We start from the raw sequence: 18,845 nt of genomic DNA, 5'->3' as shown, positions 1-18,845 counted from the left end.
CTGCCCACAGCTCTGGCTTGCCTGTGGCAGATTGGCACACTCTCTGCACCAGATGTGCTCTTAGAGGATGACTCTGTGCTGGGGCTCCCGGTTTAGCAACACTTCTGTTCTACAGTTTACTTTAGCCCGCTGGTTAATCGACTGCAGAGAACCTCTGTTTTAAGTGATACAGAATTTATTTCATTTTTTATTTGAAGCTGATGCTTAATAGTGTGGTGCAGGAAAATAGTGCACACACTTAGGCTTAGTTCTCACTAAGCCGTGTCTGAGCGATAGCAGTTCAGACTGCTTGGTTGAATGCTATACAAAAAGATCCTGGCCTCCACGTAGAAAACCAGATATTTCTGAGAGCATAGAATCCTAGAATTGTAGAACAGGAAGGGGCCACGGGGGTCATCTAGTCCATCCCCTTCTAATGCTGGATCTTTTTGCCTATTATGAGACTTGAACTCACAACCCTGAGATTAAGAGTCTCATGCTCTACAAAGGCTGTTACTTTCTGATGAATATGCTGATTTTCTGTGTAAACGGAATAGGGTTGTGGGTGGGTGGAGAAGTGATTAATCATATCAGTTTTAAGTGGTTTGACGACAAAGACTCCTGAGTAAGATTAGTAGTCATAGAATAAGAGGAGATGTCCTATTGCGGATTAGGTATTGGTTAACAGGAAGCAGAGAGTAGAAATATTTGGGACAGTTCTCTTAATGGAAAGATGTAGCTGGTGCAGCCCCCCCAAATACTGGACCTGTGCTTTTTAATTTGTTCAGAAACTAGAATTAGGGCTGAACAGTGAGACAGCCAAGTTTGTTCACACCAAATCTGTTAAAATCTAATCACGTGGGTGGCGCTGTGGGTAAAAGCCTTAGTGCCTAGGACTTGCCGATTGAAAGGTCGGTGGTTCGAATCCCCGCGGCGGGGTGCGCTCCCGTTGCTCGGTCCCAACGCCTGCCAACCTAGCAGTTCGAAAGCACCCCCGGGTGCAAGTAGATAAATAGGGACCACTTACCAGCGGGAAGGTAAACGGCGTTCCGTGTGCTGCGCTGGCTCGCCAGATGCAGCTTGTCACGCTGGCCACGTGACCCGGAAGTGTCTGCAGACAGCGCTGGCTCCCGGCCTCTAGAGTGAGATGAGCGCACAACCCTAGAGTCTGTCAAGACTGGCCTGTACGGGCAGGGGTACCTTTACCTTTACCTTTAGCTCTTACCTTTCGGTCATAGATAAAATAAGGGGAAGTATTTGGAGGTTTAAAATGTGGGAAATGAAGTAAATGTTCAGAACAAAAGATCTAATAAATCAAGAACAAATTATCTCATATGCAGACGTGAAGAGAGATGCAAGGTGTAATTAATTTTGGTTTGATTTCTTTCAAATTTGTTCCAGAGTGCAAGAGTATATGAGAGTTAGGGAGATGACTGAATCTGAGAAAGCTATACTAAAAACAAATAAACATAGCTTGGCAGCACACACACACACACACACACACACAGTGGAACCTCAGTTGTTGAATGCTTCGGAAGTCAAATGTTTTGGCTTTTGAGCACCGACAACCCAGAAGTGAATGCTTCTGTTTTCGAACGCACCTCAGAAGTTGAATGGCTTCCGAGGCGTGTTTATCCATTTTTTCAATGGATTTTGCTGACAATCAATTGTGCTTTGGTTGTCAAACCTTTCGGAAGTTGAACTGTCTTCCCAAACGGATTACGATCGACAACCGAGGTTCCACTGTATGTTATTTATTACTTAACTTTGGCACAGAACAGAAACAAAGTAAAGAGCACATAATGGAAAGGGCCCCAAACCCCAGAGGAAACAGACCAATGGAGGTTAGAAAAAAGCTGTGGACATCTGTGTACATGTTTCTTTGAATTTGGGAATAAGAGAAAACTGCTAAAAAGTTGTTAGGTGGTGGTATATCGCTCCTGCCAAAACAGTTAACAATTATTCCCCCAAAATGTTGGAAAGGACAGAAAGAAAAAGGAGACCTTTTCCCCATGTGGTGGAAGTGTGAAGTAGCAAATAGATACTGGGAAACTGTTTAAAAAACACATTTGAGAAGGCTTGGGTTATGAAGTGCCCTTCAACCAGTAATATTTTTTATTGAATTATCTAGATGGTTTGGTAACAAAGGATCAGAAGGAAATTGTTTCTTATATCTTAGTGGCTGCTAGAATCTTACATGCAAAAACTGGAAGAGAATTTTCTTACAAAATGGTTTAGTAAGATATGGGACTGTTTTATTAGTTAATATAATTATAGATAATTCTTTTTGGCAAAGTAGAACAGGTTTATTGCGTACTGTAGTTTACAGGGAATACTTCTTAATGTTAAGTATGGATTTTCAATACTTTGACCAAGGCAATAATTGTGGAAAAGATGCACCTTCATTGTGTTCCTTAAATTGTTGTTTTGATTTTATGCTTTGAATGTATGATGAACAATATCACGCTCCCATCAGATGTCAAGGAGATGAAGAACTACACAACTTTTAGAAGACATGTGAAGGCAGCCCTGTATTGGGAAGTTTTTCATGTTTGATGTTTTATCATGTTTTTATATGTGCTGGAAGTCGGCCAGAGTGACTGAGGAAACACAGCCAGATGGGCAGGGTATAATAATAATAAACACCATCATAATTAATAAATATTATCCATGGTGTAGAGAAAGTGGGAAAGTTTGCCCTCCTCTCACAATACTAGAATTTGGGCCACATGGTGAAGCTGAATGCTGGAAGTACTTATCACAGATAACCGTAAAGCTAAAGAATTCACTACCGGATGATGTAGTGATGGCCACCAACTGGATGTCTTGAAAAGAGGATTTGACAGAATCATGGGGGATAAAGCTACCTGTGGCTACTGGGCCCCTGGGATTGGAGGTGGGGTGTCTCTGAATTGCTGGGAGTCCCAGTAGGGGGAGCTTCTTGTGCTCATATCCTGCTTGTGGGCCTGAGGACAGGATGCTGCCCAGAGGGGCTCTTGTTTTCTTGTGGTACTAACCGGCTCCCACATGAGCTATGAAGTGGAGCAGTCCACAAGCACAGGCTAGCCACCCCAGGAAGAACGAGCCTAAATTGATATATGAAACAAACACTTGGTGTGTTTTCACACAAACCAGAGTTTGTAGGGCTGTTGGAAGCTATTACATAGCTCTTTTAATCTGAAATGCATCAGATGGTAAAGAAATACTCCCATGTTCTCCATTACCTCATTCTTTCAAGGCAGCTCCTAACATGTTATGTCCATTGGTGGACTTTTCTCTCATAGACAATTTCTTACCTTCAATGTAGCTGGCATAAGAGCAGACACCTGAGATTTCTTTGGCTCTTTCACCTGCCATTTCTACCTGCAGAATCAAGGGAAGGAGCTAACCTTTTCCCGCTAGATTTCAGAGAGAGCAATTTGCTTTTCGTAATTAGAGCTCAGCACGCAGTCTCTGTTTATTTCAGTCTTCTTCAGCTTGGTGTAAATAGAGCTCAGGGTTTCTTTGACAACTGTTTAGCTTACAGCACAGATTTAAAGTATTACAGGATAATGAGAGACTTATTAGATTAACTTTTGCCATGATATTTTAGCATCCCGGATAATTATTATTTGTTGAAAAAGCTGAATGGTTAGTGTTTCTTTGCATATGTATTGCTGCATGTGCTGCTAATAACAGTTAAAATATGTCCTAAAGGTAAAGGTAAAGGGACCCCTGACCATTAGGTCCAGTCGTGACCGACTCTGGGGTTGCAGTGCTCATCTTGCTTTAGTGGCCAAGGCAGCCAGCGTACAGCTTCCGGGTCATGTGGCCAGCATGACTAAGCCGCTTCTGGCGAACCAGAGCAGCGCACGGAAACGCCGTTTACCTTCCCGCCGGAGCGGTACCTATTTATCTACTTGCACTTTGACATGCTTTCGAACTGCTAGGTAGGCAGGAGCAGGGACCGAGCAACGGGAGCTCACCCCGTTGCAGGGATTCGAACCACCGACCTTGGCTCTGTGGTTTAACCCACAGCGCCACCCCCGTAAAATATGTCCTACCCTAATGTTAAGGTCAATTTTAAGTGCCAAAAATGCCACTCCTATGAGCTCCTCTGGTTTCTGAATTAAAATAACTTAGGTTTCTCAAGTACCTGCTATTTCACTTCAAATAAGGCTGCTTTTGTAACCAATCTCAAGACCCCACCCCCATCCTCAGCCATGCAGCATAAGTGTTCCTTGATCATTTTGTTAGCCTGACACACCTTCTGCAGAACTGCTAAATTTCTGTTGCATGCTCTTACATTCTTCTTACATATTTTCATCTTGTTGTACAGCTCATCACATCTTTCTTGATTTGCCCTGCTAACCACATACTGGCTTTGCATTTCTGTTTCATAGGCATCTGCTTCTGTCCTACTCTTTAATTAGGATTTGTTGGGTCTTTAATCTGATTGTATAATTGGCTTTCCAGCTCACTGTTGTTGTTATTATTATTATCAATAGAATTATGTACTCTCTGTATAGCACTATACATGCACATGTTATTTTACAATATTAATTAAACGAAATTCTTATTTGAAGTGTAGCATCCAAAGTCTTGAGCCTTGTGGTAGTGAATCTCCTGCAGTGAGTTGAGATGAGTGGAGAGAGATGGAGTGACAAGGGGAAGTTGAGCAGCTCACTACATAGTCCTCACTGTCACCCCAAATATCAGTTGCAGCAGCCATTCCACCCCCCCTGTGGGAGAGGGGCAGGGATGGGACTGCAGGACATGCCCACCAGCTCTGCAGAGAGGTCAGCAACCTCTTTCCATTCCAGCTGATCATGTCAAAAATTCTGTAACTAAGAAATAGTGCCTGAGCTTGCCTTTCTCTTCTTCCCTCACAATCCCTTTTCCTTACAGAATTTACATCTTGCGTCTCATCCCATGTGATCTCGGGGGGGGGGGGGTGTCACAGCAATATCAGATGCAATACGATAAAGGAAAATATAATCTCCTTCCATCTGTTAGGTATTTTAGTCAGTATGGCCATATAACCCAATACATAAACAAATATATCACAGATGCCCACACAGCACATTGAGAAAACGTGGTGGAAGAGGGAAACTGCTGCCAAAAAACTGCCAAGGGGGTGCAAGCCAAAGCTTGGAAGTGGGGAGTGCTCCACAGCCAGGGTGCCCTTGCCAATAAGTCTGCAGTGGCCTGCTGCCTGGAAACAATAGGGCAGCTACTATGCTCACCAAGCCCTTCACTCTTCCTCCTCCTCCTCCTCCTCCTCTTCTTCTTCTTCTTCTTGCAGCAGAAGAGACTCTGTGTTCTGCTTAATGTCAAGGGTAGGATGCATGAGTCAGCTGCATGAATGAAACCCTGTGCAACTCATTGCATTATTTGAATGACAGAGGAGGCTGTTCTTTCCTGTGCAAAGAGGATCAGTGGGTTGTGGGAGTGTGTGAAAAATCTCTTCACCTTCAACAGCTGAGTCTGTTTGAAGGCAGAGTGCGCAACAGGTGTGCAACTTTTCATTCAAACACTGAAATAACTTTCAGGATGATTTTAACTATAAACAAGATGAGTGATAAACACCTAACCTCTACCAAAACATGGTCATGGAATCATTGGGTGGCGATGGACTATTACGGGTCCCTGTCAGTACTGCATGTCTTCATTCATGAGTCCATTCTGCCCGGCTTTCATATTAATCTGCTGAGTTAAAAAAAAAAAGCATGGAAATTAACATTTAAATAAACACTTTAACAAAAAATAGTATTTTATATATTTTAAATATATAAAATATTTGAATTTCTTAACATATTCTTTCAAAAAATATTAATGTTTGATACATTTTGGTATGTTTTTTGAGCTAAGAAATGTTTGCAAAATTCAGAGAAGTGTGACATCCAAAGTTTAGGTCAGGTCACATTGGAATTTATATATATATATATATATATATATATAATCTTCAAGCATCCTTATCATCAGTCCCTGACAGTCTCAGGTTAAAATATGCTATTTTGGTGCAACTTGGAATATGCTGCTTTTGGTGTATCTTCATTTTTGACACACTATTAGATTAAAATAAAGCACCTGGGATCCTGCTATGTACATCTCAGCAATTTCGGTTCCAGTCCTGCCTCCCACATGTGCGTTTGCTGTGGAGTTGTTTTGGGTTCCAGACCTGGGGTTTGTCATTCACTGTTGCCTTTAACGTTGTTGTTTTTTTTATCATTATGCTGTGGGCTGCTGCTTTGATTCCTGTGTTGAAAGCAGATGAGGACAGTTTGGAACAAAAGGTGGGCTTGTAACTTCAGTGATTTTAAGAGAGCACAGAAATGCAAGCCCCACCCCCTGAAATTTTTACATTACAAAAGAAATGTCCACATTACATATGCACATATTTATGGCTACTATTAAAGGGTACTTTCACTAAAAACTACAAATGTAATTTTTTTTTAAAAAAGCAGCTTCCAACATAAAGGGTGTTCTTAAAAATAATTCAAATGCTTCTGCTTATCAGATTTAAAAGCATGATTTGATATGAGATGTTTCACATTGAAATTATTTTTAACCTTCTGCTTGGAGGGAAAAAGACATTATTCAGAAGAACAAAAAAGTGACTTTTCTCTTTGGATTTCTCCCTTAAGAAAATCACATTATATTTAAAGGATTTCTGTCCATGTGTAATAAAAGGTAGATGCATGAAATGCATAGGCAGGTCTCTCTCTTTTTCAGATCCATCTTTTTCTGGCCTCAAATGGCAGATTTAAAAGGAGAAGAGTCCCTGTTCACTCACATTTTTCCAGTTCCTTCAGTACAAACAATTGTTCATTTAAGGATATTTTGTTTTTTTGCATATGGTTACACAGCATTATGGATTTTATAGTCTTAACACTGCTTGGGCTGTTTGCTGCTTCTGTGCAGGTGGAGCTTGCTCCTGAGAATAAAATACACATTGTTTGGAAAAGTTAATGTTTTGGGAGACAGGAAATAATCAGTTGAGAATGCATAATACTTTTTTTCATGCTATCATATCTGATATTTAAATTCACTGATTGTGTTGACGAGTTTTGAAAATAGCCTCTGATTTGGAGGTCAAAAGCCCTGAAACTGCAGTGCATAAAATTAAATTCCATTTTGTGAAATCTTGGCAGGGTTGTCATCATTCTTATTTTCAGTTGTGCTAACCAGCCCTATTGACACAGTCTCCCCCCCCCCCCCCCGCAGCAGAAGTATAGGATAGACAAACAGGCTTTTAAATATGATACAGGATACACTTGAATTACAGATATAAACTAGCTTTAAAATAAGTCCCTCTAATCAGGAAAAACTGGGATTTGTAGTTATGCAAACTACAACTAGTGGCTACAAAGACTACAACTAGTGGCTACAAAGGCTACAAAGGCTAGTGGCTTAGCAGAAAACTTTCAGCAACTCACCAAACTATAATTCCCAAGATATTTTGAGGGAAGCCGTTCCATTTAAAATTGTGCTTGCAATGTAGATAGTATGATGACCAGGTTTGAGTGAGCAAGTTAATTTATAAAACTTGTACCAAAGTCATCCCATCCCATGTGGATTCCCTTGTGTCCCAAAGCATTTTTATGTGGCAGCCCAGCAAGGTTGCCATTATTACATAGGAGACAGCATCAAATGATACATGCCAGACCCCTTGTGGAACTGACACATTCTACATCCTTTGGGACTTGTGTGCCAGAAGCCAGGTGTTGGGGGGTGGTATGGTGTGTTGGAAGAAAGCCCTAAGACAGGAATGGGGTCCCTTTCCTAGCCCAAGGGCCACATTCCCTTCTGAACAAACTTTCAGGGGCCGCTTGCCAGTGGTGTGTGGGTCCACGGGCAAATCAACCAATGCGAATTTTACCTTTATTACCGTGAGCTTGCTTCTGCACTCTCTCCCCCAGCCCTCTCTGTCCTCCAGACAGACTGTCAAGAAGCGCCATCAGAGTTCAAATACTCATTATTCCACCAAGGCAGAAACACTGAAAGAGGCTGCCCTGCAGGGTCCATGAGGCCACAAAGACCACATTTGGCCCCTGGACCTGATGTTCCCATCCCTGCCTGGAGAGTACGCTTCCAGCAAATGAATTTTGCCACAGAGCCTCTCCTAAAGCAAAATGCCAGATGAATTGGGGGGGGGGGGGAGATGGTTCAGCACAGCCTATTACTGATTATTATAATTTAGTGCCATATTTTGAACTGATGTTCCTTCTTGTTTACCCTTTATGCTAATACATAATAGGCAATTAATTAGTCTATTCTGTTGTTTCCCTTTATGTGAACTTGTCCTCTCCCCTTATTGTAACCTCATTTCCATTTGCTCTTAAGAATCTTTACTCATCCTTATAAATGATCCATTTAAAATTCAGAGGAAAGCAAATATGTCATACTTTAGTTTTGTCTGTTTGAATGAAATAATTCTAGATAGCTAGGATTTCAGAACAAAGTATCTAACTTTCTGCATGACACCTCATACATTTTTGTTATTCTTTGCTGAATGGCAAATGTGGTTGACCAAAATCATATCTTTGAAAAATTAGGACTATTTATCAAATAAGTCACTGTAAGATTTTTATTTGATGTAAGAAAGATCTTTCCTTCCAAAGACAGTCAATGGATTGCATTGAACTTACAATCATACAAAGTTGCTCCAGTTTACAAAGTCAATGGATTCCCTCCATTGGCTTCAGCTTACAATATCAGGGAACTGAGGCCATCAGCCTCACAGTGGAAGGGACAGTAAGACCTATGGAGGGAGCGAGGAGGTAAAGGAGTAGCTGAATTGAAAGGAATGTAATTGAATGATAGAGGTGGGGTTTAATTTATGTAATACAGTCGTACCTTGGTTTTCAAACAGAATGCGTTTCCGGAAGTCCATTCGACTTTGAAATGTTTGGAAACCAAGGTGCGGCTTCCGATTGGCTGCAGAAGCATCCAGCTGTGGAAGCTGCTCTGGACATCTGGCTTCCAAGTTTGAGGCGCTCGAGTTCCAAGTTGTTCATGAACTAAGCTGTTAGAAAACCAAGGTATGACCGTATAGAGAAAAGTTCTTATGAAGGCGCTTTAACATCTTTGCCAATGACGTAGTTAAGCCTTTGACATTTTCCCCCAGAGCCAACAGGTCTGAGAACCATGGCTGCATGTGGGATGAACTATGGCAGCAGTTGCCAATATGGTGGCCTCCTGATGCTATTCAACCACAACTCCCATCAGCTCTAGGCAGAGATTGTGGGAGTTGTGCTCCATTTGCATTTGGAGGGCATCCCATTCATTATCCCTGAGCTGGGTTGTTCACTCAGCTTCTCTTTAAGGACATAAAGCTGGTCAAATTCTGTGTAAACCAAGATCTTCTACAGCTTCAGTATTCAGTATTCTGGTGTCTTCATGTCACATGCTCAGTTCTGCTGCTCCAATACCTTCTCTCATTGGAGAAATTACTATTTTCTTAAGCTTCCAAATGATGCAGTAGCATTGCACGAAACCCAAGAGTGCAAATGTATGAAGGATTTGAAGTCCAGCAGGAATGAATGCAGTACAGATTTTGAGACCAGGCAGCGATAGCCCCAGCCCCCAGGGATCATAAGAAAGGAATAAAGACTCTGACAACGTTATATGCAATTAAAATTAGGCCACAACTTTATTAAACTTCTGAATGTACGAAGACCTTGGCTTAGGCCTTGGGGGGGTGTCCCTCCCAGCCCCCCAGCCGGGGGGAACTGGGGCTCACCAGGGTAAATAGGACATGGGGATGCTCTGCAAGACGTAAGTGTAGCAGGCAGCCAAATACCCTATGAACCATCCTGAACGGAGGATGGTTCACTGATGACCTTTCAGTGACACCCATATATATAACCCCTTTAAGAGGGGGGCCCTGGAACCGCCGCTGCAGAGGGGTGAGGCACCATGCCCCCCCCCCCATATAGGGAAGAAAAGACTAAAGGATTCTACTCAAGGCCGTAACAACAAAAGTTGCGACGGATTGCTATGGGGAAGACAAAACCTGCCAATGCAGGAAAAAAATTTCCCGGTCCTTCAACAGCAGCGCCCGCTAAACAGGAAGAAAAAGTTAAAGGGAGGGTGAATCTTCAGAGCCAACTGCCTGGCTGTTGTTGGCTCCTGCTGGCCCCACGTCCCAGCAAGATACTTGAATACTGAGGCTGGGTGTGAACCTCCAAAACTTAACACTGAGAGGCAAGTCAGCCCCTATCATAGAATCATAGAATCATAGAGTTGGAAGAGACCACAAGGGCCATCGAGTCCAACCCCCTGCCAAGCAGGAAACACCATCAGAGCACTCCTGACATATGGTTGTCAAGCCTCTGCTTAAAGACCTCCAAAGAAGGAGACTCCACCACACTCCTGGGCAGCAAATTCCACTGTCAAACAGCTCTTACTGTCAGGAAGTTCTTCCTAATGTTTAGGTGGAATCTTCTTTCTTGTAGTTTGGAACCATTGCTCCGTGTCCGCTTCTCTGGAGCAGCAGAAAACAACCTTTCTCCCTCCTCTATGTGACATCCTTTTATATATTTGAATATGGCTATCATATCACCCCTTAACCTCCTCTTCTCCAGGCTAAACATGCCCAGCTCCCTTAGCCGTTCCTCATAAGGCATCGTTTCCAGGCCTTTGACCATTTTGGTTGCCCTCCTCTGGACACGTTCCAGTTTGTCCGTGTCCTTCTTGAACTGTGGTGCCCAGAACTGGACACAGTACTCCAGGTGAGGTCTGACCAGAGCAGAATACAGTGGCACTATTACTTCCCTTGATCTAGATGCTATACTCCTATTGATGCAGCCCAGAATTGCATTGGCTTTTTTAGCTGGCACGTCACACTGTTGGCTCATGTCAAGTTTGTGGTCAACCAAGACTCCTAGATCCTTTTCACATGTACTGCTCTCAAGCCAGGTGTCACCCATCTTGTATTTGTGCCTCTCATTTTTTTTTTTTTTTTGCCCAAGTGCAATACTTTACATTTCTGCTTGTTAAAATTCATCTTGTTTGTTTTGGCCCAGTTCTCTAATCTGTCAAGGTCACTTTGAAGTGTGATCCTGTCCTCTGGGGTGTTAGCCACCCCTCCCAGTTTGGTGTCATCTGCAAATTTGATCAGGATGCCCTTGAGTCCATCATCCAAGTCGTTGATAAAGATGTTGAATAAGACCGGGCCCAAGACAGAACCCTGTGGCACCCCACTAGTCACTCTTCTCCAGGATGAAACTCCCTGTTTGCCAGTAAGCTCCCTGGGAACTGTAGCACCACACACGATCCCACAAAGGGCACCCACAATGTAAAGTGTGAGTGCTCATTGCCTTGACTGCTGTTCTAGAGTGTTACTCTGCTTCATCATTGTTTGAAGTGGTGTGTGTAACCAACTAAGCAAGTAGCTTGCATTTTATTCTTCTCCTGAAAGCACTGGAAGTATATATTTAGTAGTCATCTCATTAAGAGCATTTTGCAAACTTATTTTCAGGTGTTTCCATATGCTATGTGCATGCATTCTAAGAGCAAGGGAGAAATATACAAAAATTAAAAAAAAATCTGCAGGGTAACTGCACGAATATTTTGAGAAGTCTGTACACAGCCTGTTTTACACTGGAATTCTGCACAATTATGTTCCTAAGGAGGAAGAGACAACAGATGTTGACGAAAGATTGAACATTCTTAAAAGAGGCTGTTTAAATAAATATTTTTTTTAATGAGCTACAGTTGCTCTCAGCAAGAGATATTTTGGCAAGCCAGTTAGACAGCAATCTATTTCTCAGATACATTGCCCATTTCAGTAAGATTAATGTCAAATAAAGTATTTTTTCTCACATCTTATCAGTAGAACAATTATACAGCTCCAATAATTCCCAAGTCAGTCTTTCAGAAAATAGCTGAATATTTCCTCCAGCAATTCATAAAGCAGATTAAATTAATATGATATCAGGTCAGAAATGCTACAAGTGGATGTATTTTTCACTGTTACAAATTAATTGTTTTACTCAGCACAAAAAGGAAGAAACAATCAGTAAAGGAGTACAGTTGTCAAGGTCTTTGTTGAATAAACGTCATTACAGTAGAGTTACATGCTATATCCAGCAAAGCACCTCAGGCTCTGCAAGGGGCAGAGAAGCCATCGTTTATTTGAAGGCCTTGAACTGTTTTAGGATTAAGGTTTGGATTCCATACCCTCTTAGCCAAGGATCCTTGTTAGATGTATTCTGCCCTATGCAAGGCAACGTGCTCGTGGATGATCCATTCATAAATCTGCATGCAGTAGGTTTGATAGTCCTCCCTCCTCATTTAGGAAGCAAACTGGGCTTACATGGGGAGTCATAACATCAGTCAAAACATCGGACATAATTTGAAAAGGATCATTGGCTAGGTGAGTTTGTGAATTTGCTGTGAAACTAATAACAATATCCAAAACACCTTACATTGCAACCCACATTTAGTGAGCTAGAAAAAAGTTGTCAATACTGGTACAGTAGAATATACACAGCATTCAGGGCTGGCAGTAAAGCAGTCACATGACCACATTACAATCGTTTGAACCACTCTGGGTATGTGAGCTGGCCCAAAGGCCAAAGAGACATGAGAAGATAACGTGAAAGTATTATGGCCGACACAGGTCAAACAAGAAAGAGATGATGACACATTGGTCAATAAGGGCCAATGTGAACATTCGGTGTGTGAGTATTGTGTGCATATTGACAAATTAGAGCATGTTCAGGAATAAAATATAAATGCATTTAAAAGGCAGGTGGTACGGCCCTTTTGAGACTGAGATTGGTAGATTTCAGAAGGCAAGTGGAGAATTGCAGAACAAAAACAAAAAAGAATGCTTCTATGAAAAAGTGGTATCCCTGATGTTTTTTCAAGATGCAAGGCTTTTGTTTTGTTCTAAACATGAGAGAGAATTTAAAAATCTGATCCCTAGTCTGCATGTTATGTTAGGGTTGGAGAACTTGTAACCCATGGGCCAATCTTGGCCCACCAAGGAGTTCGGTTTAATTCACAAGCCCATTTTATCCAAACCACACCATTTGCCCATCACCTGACATCAGCTGGTGCCATCAGCTGATGGACAGGGGGCAGGGTCTAAATCTGCATTAGCTATGAACTTGTTCCCAGCAAGTAACAAGATCACAGAGCCTTGGCAGCAGGGTTGGGTATCTGCTCATCAGCCAGTGAGGGGGCATTGAAGCACCTTTTTACGCTTCTCCTTTAACTGAATGGAGAGGTGGTGGCAACCCTAGCTGGGGGGGGGACTCCCCCCCATAATTTAAACACTGAAGTGAGCACATGAGTGGCAGCAGCAGGGGTGTGGGGGACTCACAAGGAGAAGTGGAGCTGCTTCAAAGAGCAGTTTTGCCCTTTGTAAAAGTGTTCCTTGGTTTGCACAAGCACTCTTGGAAGCACCCCCTTAAAATGTTCTCCTTTTAAAATTGGAGTGACTAGGTAGGCAGTGGCAGGGAGGACTCTTCCCCTCCCCATGCCCCCCACTGCACCCCAACTGCCTGCTTGTTTGCAGGGAAGATGCTTCCAAAAGCACTTTTACAAGGCTAGTCCACGTCTCTCTTATTTGAGCCTCTTGAGGCTCGAACTTGAACATGGCTCTTTTAAAGCTTTAGTAAGTTGCCCCATACTTCTGTTTTAAACCTCTGGGATCTGGAGTTCAAAGGGGCAGGGAGGCGGCTTGCAAAGTCAAGTGATGGGTTGTGACAGATGAGTGGGTCCTCACAGCTGATCTTGATAAGGATTTTGCCCGTGGAGCTAAAAGGTTTACCTGCCCCTGTTTTATGTGGGACAATCCATGGTTCTCTCCTCCATCATTTTATCCTTTCAGCAATATTGTGGGAGCTTCATGGTGAGTGACACTGTAAAGGAAATCTGGGTCTCCCCCAAATTATAGGGCCTTTCTGCACTTATCATTTATAGTAGAATAATTGTTGCATGACGTCGACATCACTGTCAGGTTTGTGCTTTCTTTCAGTGATGAGTGACATCTCTGTCCAGAGTACCTCCATCATATTCTATGAAACTTTTTGTGTTGTTTAGCATGATAGACTCACTAATATCTACCTAGGGATTCATGATGGACTGCTGCTGCTGCTGCTGCTGCTGCTGCTGCTTCTGTAGCTTTCTGCAATATATACCAAACTAAATGGCTGTTTCAAGCACAAGCAGAGACCATTTGGGGAGCGGGGTTTGGAATGCAAATGAACCCTTTCTCCTGCAAATGATTTTTTCCTCCTTGTTAACTAAAAATATTTTATTTTTCAAGCATTCCCGACTTTGCTTTCCTTTGCTTTCCTCACCCTCCACACCATCACAAGTAGACTTCAGTCTGTTGATCTGCTTCTGTCAGGTGAGCAAACCCTTCATCTGCTAGCTGTCTTACTCTCGGGGTCAGAATTTTACATGTGAAATTGTAAAACTTCCAGGGGTGGGGTGGGGGTGTCTTCTTTTTTAAATATTGCAACTGAGAATTTGATAAAAGTGAATTTTTACTGCAAAGAATTTCAAAGATCTTGTTGAATTAGGATTCTGAACATTAATTAGAAGCACATTTTGCATTGCAAATGAGCTCAGTTTTGGCTAAAGTTGATCTGAAATTCCAGCTGTTTTGACCTCTCCTCATTTCATGCACAAAGCACTTGATGTAGGTAACTGACCGACTTCTGTTGCATGTCCAGGGAGCAATATGCTTTGTAAGCCTCTTCACATCCCTTCTGGTAGCTCCTTTGTGCTTGGCCAGCAGTGGCCAAATCTGGTCCTTGCTTCAATTCTGCCTGCTCTTACTGTGCAGGATTGGTAATGTTGTGCACTGCTTTTGGCCTGGGCATTGCTACACCTATTGAAGTGCAGCTTTCCTGAGACCAAAGCAGCACATTTCTGATACTAGTTGTACTAAATGTGTGTAACGGAGAAGGTAGGAGTATCAAACTTTCAGCATCAGGGTGGCAATCCCTACTGGGAGGCCACATGTGGGGGGGGGGGAGAGCAACAAATGTGATGGCTACCTTTGTACAGTAGGATAGTTTCTACACACAGTCTCACACCCCTCCACCCTCCATCCAGGCAAGCCTTAGCAGAGTTCAAGGACACCTTCCATCCATTCAGAATTACTCAATGAAGGTGCAAGGTGGGACTGGCAAGGGGTGTGTGTGGCCAGGAAGGGGATATGGCCCGGGAAGAGTCCCAAGGACCAGAGAGACGGCCTGAAGGGTTCTGTTGGGCCACTGGGTCTTTGATTCCCTATACCTACTGTGGTGCCTTCAGTTTGTGCAGCCTTCACAATTTAATTGCATCCAGGGCAGGGGTTAGGACTCTACCCCATCCCACCTCCTTTCTTAGTTAGCTAGCACAGGCTCCCCCCCCCCCCCCATTTAATGCCTTTCTTTACTACCTCACCTTTACCACTGTGTTTGTGCCCCAGGGAACTGATAGACATTTGAAGACTCTCAGTTGTGTCATTAGCAGATATTAGTTGTGTCATAAAGCAGATATCCAGTCAGCCAACAAACTGCTCTACAATTAGGTGTGCCTCCCATCAGTTTACCATAGCTGAAATCCCACTGAGATTTCTGCACCCCAAGTAGTTGCTTGGTTTGCTTTTCTGTTTGGGCCAGCCCCGCTAAGTGCTTGCCCCTTTCTGAGTTAAGGAGACAATCAAAGGGGCAGCACAGAATTGAAACACAGAATCCAGAATACTGACTTACGAATGCAAAATGAATGGTTGCACAAGGTGTTCACACATTCCTATGGGATGGTTGCCACTAATTACCAGTCTCTGAATCACCTGTTTCACAACCTCACCAAGTTGATGGATCTGTCTGTGGAATCAGAACAAATCTTTCCAATGATTCATTTTTTGCCACAGATAAGATGTAAAACCATGACAGTGGATTGATGGGGGTTTAGGTTTTCTGCTCCTTTTTTAAGCGAAGATGTAGAACAGGTTCTTCTGTTTTATAGCCTGAAGCCGAACTGTCAACATAAATGATGTGCGGACTTTAATATCTGAGAGCCACGCTGAAAGAATTCCTTTTTAGCTTCTTCTTCTTTTTAAAGAACAGATTAAATGCCGCACAACACAGCTCATTACTGCCTAGCGTAAATTTATTGAAAAGGCAGTTTTTGCAAAAGTAGCTGGCATATTTTGTCTCGTTATTACCTGCTTTTGCTGAGCAGTGGATGACAGCTGGAGACAAGGAACATCTCCCCCCACCCTCTTAAATTGTTGTCAGTCTGTGAAGATTTCTGTTTGACCAAAAGCATCATTAAAACATCATTAGCATATTGGTGAGTGTTAGGACTGGCCCCAAATGGGAATTAAGAAATTTGTTACTGTTTCACCCATTTCAAAATATGCTATGTGAATGCACCTTTTCCTTGGATTGAGAGAAATTGACATGCATCTGTCATCCCAATGTTACATGATGGCAGTTTCAGATGCTGTTGCATTAAGAGTAATAAACCTTAGGTTTTTGTTTTTGTTTTCTGTTGAGAACCTTGAGGGTAACCTGTCGTGGCCATTTGCTGCCAGTGGGCAGGGCTGGAGTCCAAGTGAGCTCAGCCAGAGCCGCCAAAGGGACAGGACAGAGTTTTGTCTCTCCATCTTTCTGCCGCTCCTTTGTCTCACTCACCTTCCAGCTCCCCTTCATAGTCACCCACATGAAATTAGACCTCATGAAATTAAGCCTAGGGCTCACTGCTGTCCAGCTGTGCTGTAGCATTTTCTATACATAATTTCAGTCATCCTTACAACTCTTTAGGGCAGGGCACTGTTATTTCCACATCTCAGACACGGATGGAGCTGAGGTTGAGACCTGGGAAGGTAGCCCATCTAGGAGATGGAAATCTCAGACATCTGCTACCCTGTGAGATATCTTCGGGAGCCAAAAAGGCTAAAGAGTAAACCCGACACAAATCCAGATTAGTTGGATGGTGCCTTGTACACCTCCTTCTGGCAACTCCTGCAGCCAAGCTGGTGCCACACACATTGTTCTGCTTTTCTTTGGATCACATCAGTGAGGTCGAGAAGGGGGTCTTGTCGTCTGGGGAGCCCAGGTTCTCCATGCCCACTGCCCAGGCTTGCATCCCAGAAAGGTCAATTCAGTGCTGCTAACAGAATGCCTGGAGGCACACTTCATTGTCTCTTGAGACAGACAGAAGGCTGAGTTTATGGCAGGAGGAATGCTAGAGCTAGGGGCTTAGCTGCTATGCCTCACCTTCGCTGAGTGGTAGGGATGATGTGAGTTGAAAGCATTGCCTATCTCTCTGAATTTGCATTGAAAGGATGGATGCCTTTCCCTCTTCTTGGAGATTGCAATCATAGTCTTGTCTGTTAAAGCAGCAGATGCCTGAGGAGGAGCAGGAGGACTCTGACAGTTTTGCTTACAATGTGTGCAACTTAATGAGGAAGCAAACACTTCTAACACATGAAGACACCTCCTCATGGAATAACCACAACCACCCAAGCATAGCTCTTTGATTGGGGCAATGACTTCCATTGCAAAGGGGCGCAGCTTGCAACTGGGTTTGAGTCCCAGAAACACTTGGTTGTGGTTGTTTTTTAAGAAAAGAAACAATGCCTGCCCTTCTTTTCAAGTTTTCAGCACTCTCTCCTGTTGAAGGAATGTGGCTGGCTGGCAGGGCTGCAGCCCCCCCCCCCCAACGTTTGAATAATGTTTTCTCCCCAAATATCCTCTCCACAGCACCAAATATCTCCAAAATAAACTTTCTCTCCCCAGCCCCATAAATCTAACATATATGTCAACAGTAATTTTCAGGTTTGCATTTCAAAGAAGCTCCCACTAAGACGGTTTCAGGTATCTCTCAGGCCTACTTCTCAAAAGCAGCAGATGATGGCCAAGCAGACTCTAGACTGTATCGCCTCCAACTGCAAGCTGATGTCCTTTCATGAGAAAACATTCCTATACACGAAAACCTAAGTTTTCCTAAGCACAAGTCATAAATGGCTGTCTCTGTGTTCACAGATCAGTGATGACTCCATGCACACTCTCCTTCATGGGGACGCGAATCCCCCTTTGCCAAGGCCCAAGAGGAGCAGCAGCATTCCTGCTGTTCATTGTCCCCACATCAGCTGCTCTGTGAGGCACCTCCTAGGTAGGGAGCTGAGTCTGTGAAATCCCACTGCCCAAAGCCACCCATGAAAATTGCAGTGGAGGCAGCCCCACTAGTTCTCCTCACTCAAAACCACCTGCACTTTAAAGTGACACAGTTTGGGGATCAAATGAATTCACAGCCATTCCCCCCTTCCTCTGACTGAAGTAATGTCAGGTGAACGCCCCAGCTTGATTCATAACTGACTCGAGCCATTTGTAAGGGTCAACACTCCATGAAATGATAATCAGATGGAGGGAGGTTGTGTCTCTTATGATAGCTAAATGGAACTTCCATGTTCAGAAATAGTATATCTCTGGGTATTGCTGAGGACCAATAACAGGGAACAGTTATCTGACTGGCCATTGTTGGAAACTGAATGATGATCCGGATGAAGTGAAGATCTGACCTCCAGGTACCAGGATGGTGAGAGGGCAGGGCATGGGGGGAGGCTGGGATCTCCTGGATCTTAGCCTGATCTAGTGTAAGTATTAAACAAGGTTCCTCCCCTCACATTGTCCTCATGATCATCATCACGTGTGGGAGGAGAGCAGTGTCACTTCGTTGGACTCTCACTGTCCACTGTGGCCACATGCCGGAAGGCCTGTTTTACCCACACGGGTTCCCCAAATGCAGGTGCTGATGATAATCGGATGAACTAAGGCTCTGTTATCAAAACTAGCTCGGTTAGGCCTGGGGTAGTGTACAGTTATTTAATAGAATGAGGTCTCTACTTTCTTGACTTGGTAGGATCCAAA

The 18,845-nt window shown here is 43.3% G+C and overlaps 1 protein-coding gene across 12 annotated transcripts in view; it reads left to right on the top strand.

The window, feature by feature from the left end:
• PCDH17 (protocadherin 17) overlaps nt 1-18,845 on the top strand; it is a 143,204-nt gene that overhangs the window by 89,081 nt on the left and 35,278 nt on the right. For 4 of the 12 annotated variants that reach the window (XM_079972481.1, XM_079972482.1, XM_079972477.1 and 1 more), the window contains exon 4: nt 14,243-14,326. The exons of 6 other annotated variants lie outside the window; for them this stretch is intronic. In XM_079972481.1, the coding sequence (XP_079828607.1) occupies nt 14,243-14,326 (84 nt within the window). Of the gene's footprint in view, nt 1-14,242; nt 14,327-17,960; nt 17,984-18,845 lie in introns of those variants that run through there. 2 more of the 12 variants (XM_079972479.1, XM_079972487.1) reach the window with 2 other exon arrangements.

The sequence above is a fragment of the Podarcis cretensis genome, assembly GCF_951804945.1.
Source record: "Podarcis cretensis genome assembly, chromosome: 4".
Lineage (NCBI taxonomy): Eukaryota > Metazoa > Chordata > Lepidosauria > Squamata > Lacertidae > Podarcis > Podarcis cretensis.
This window is presented reverse-complemented; position numbering and strand designations above follow the sequence as displayed.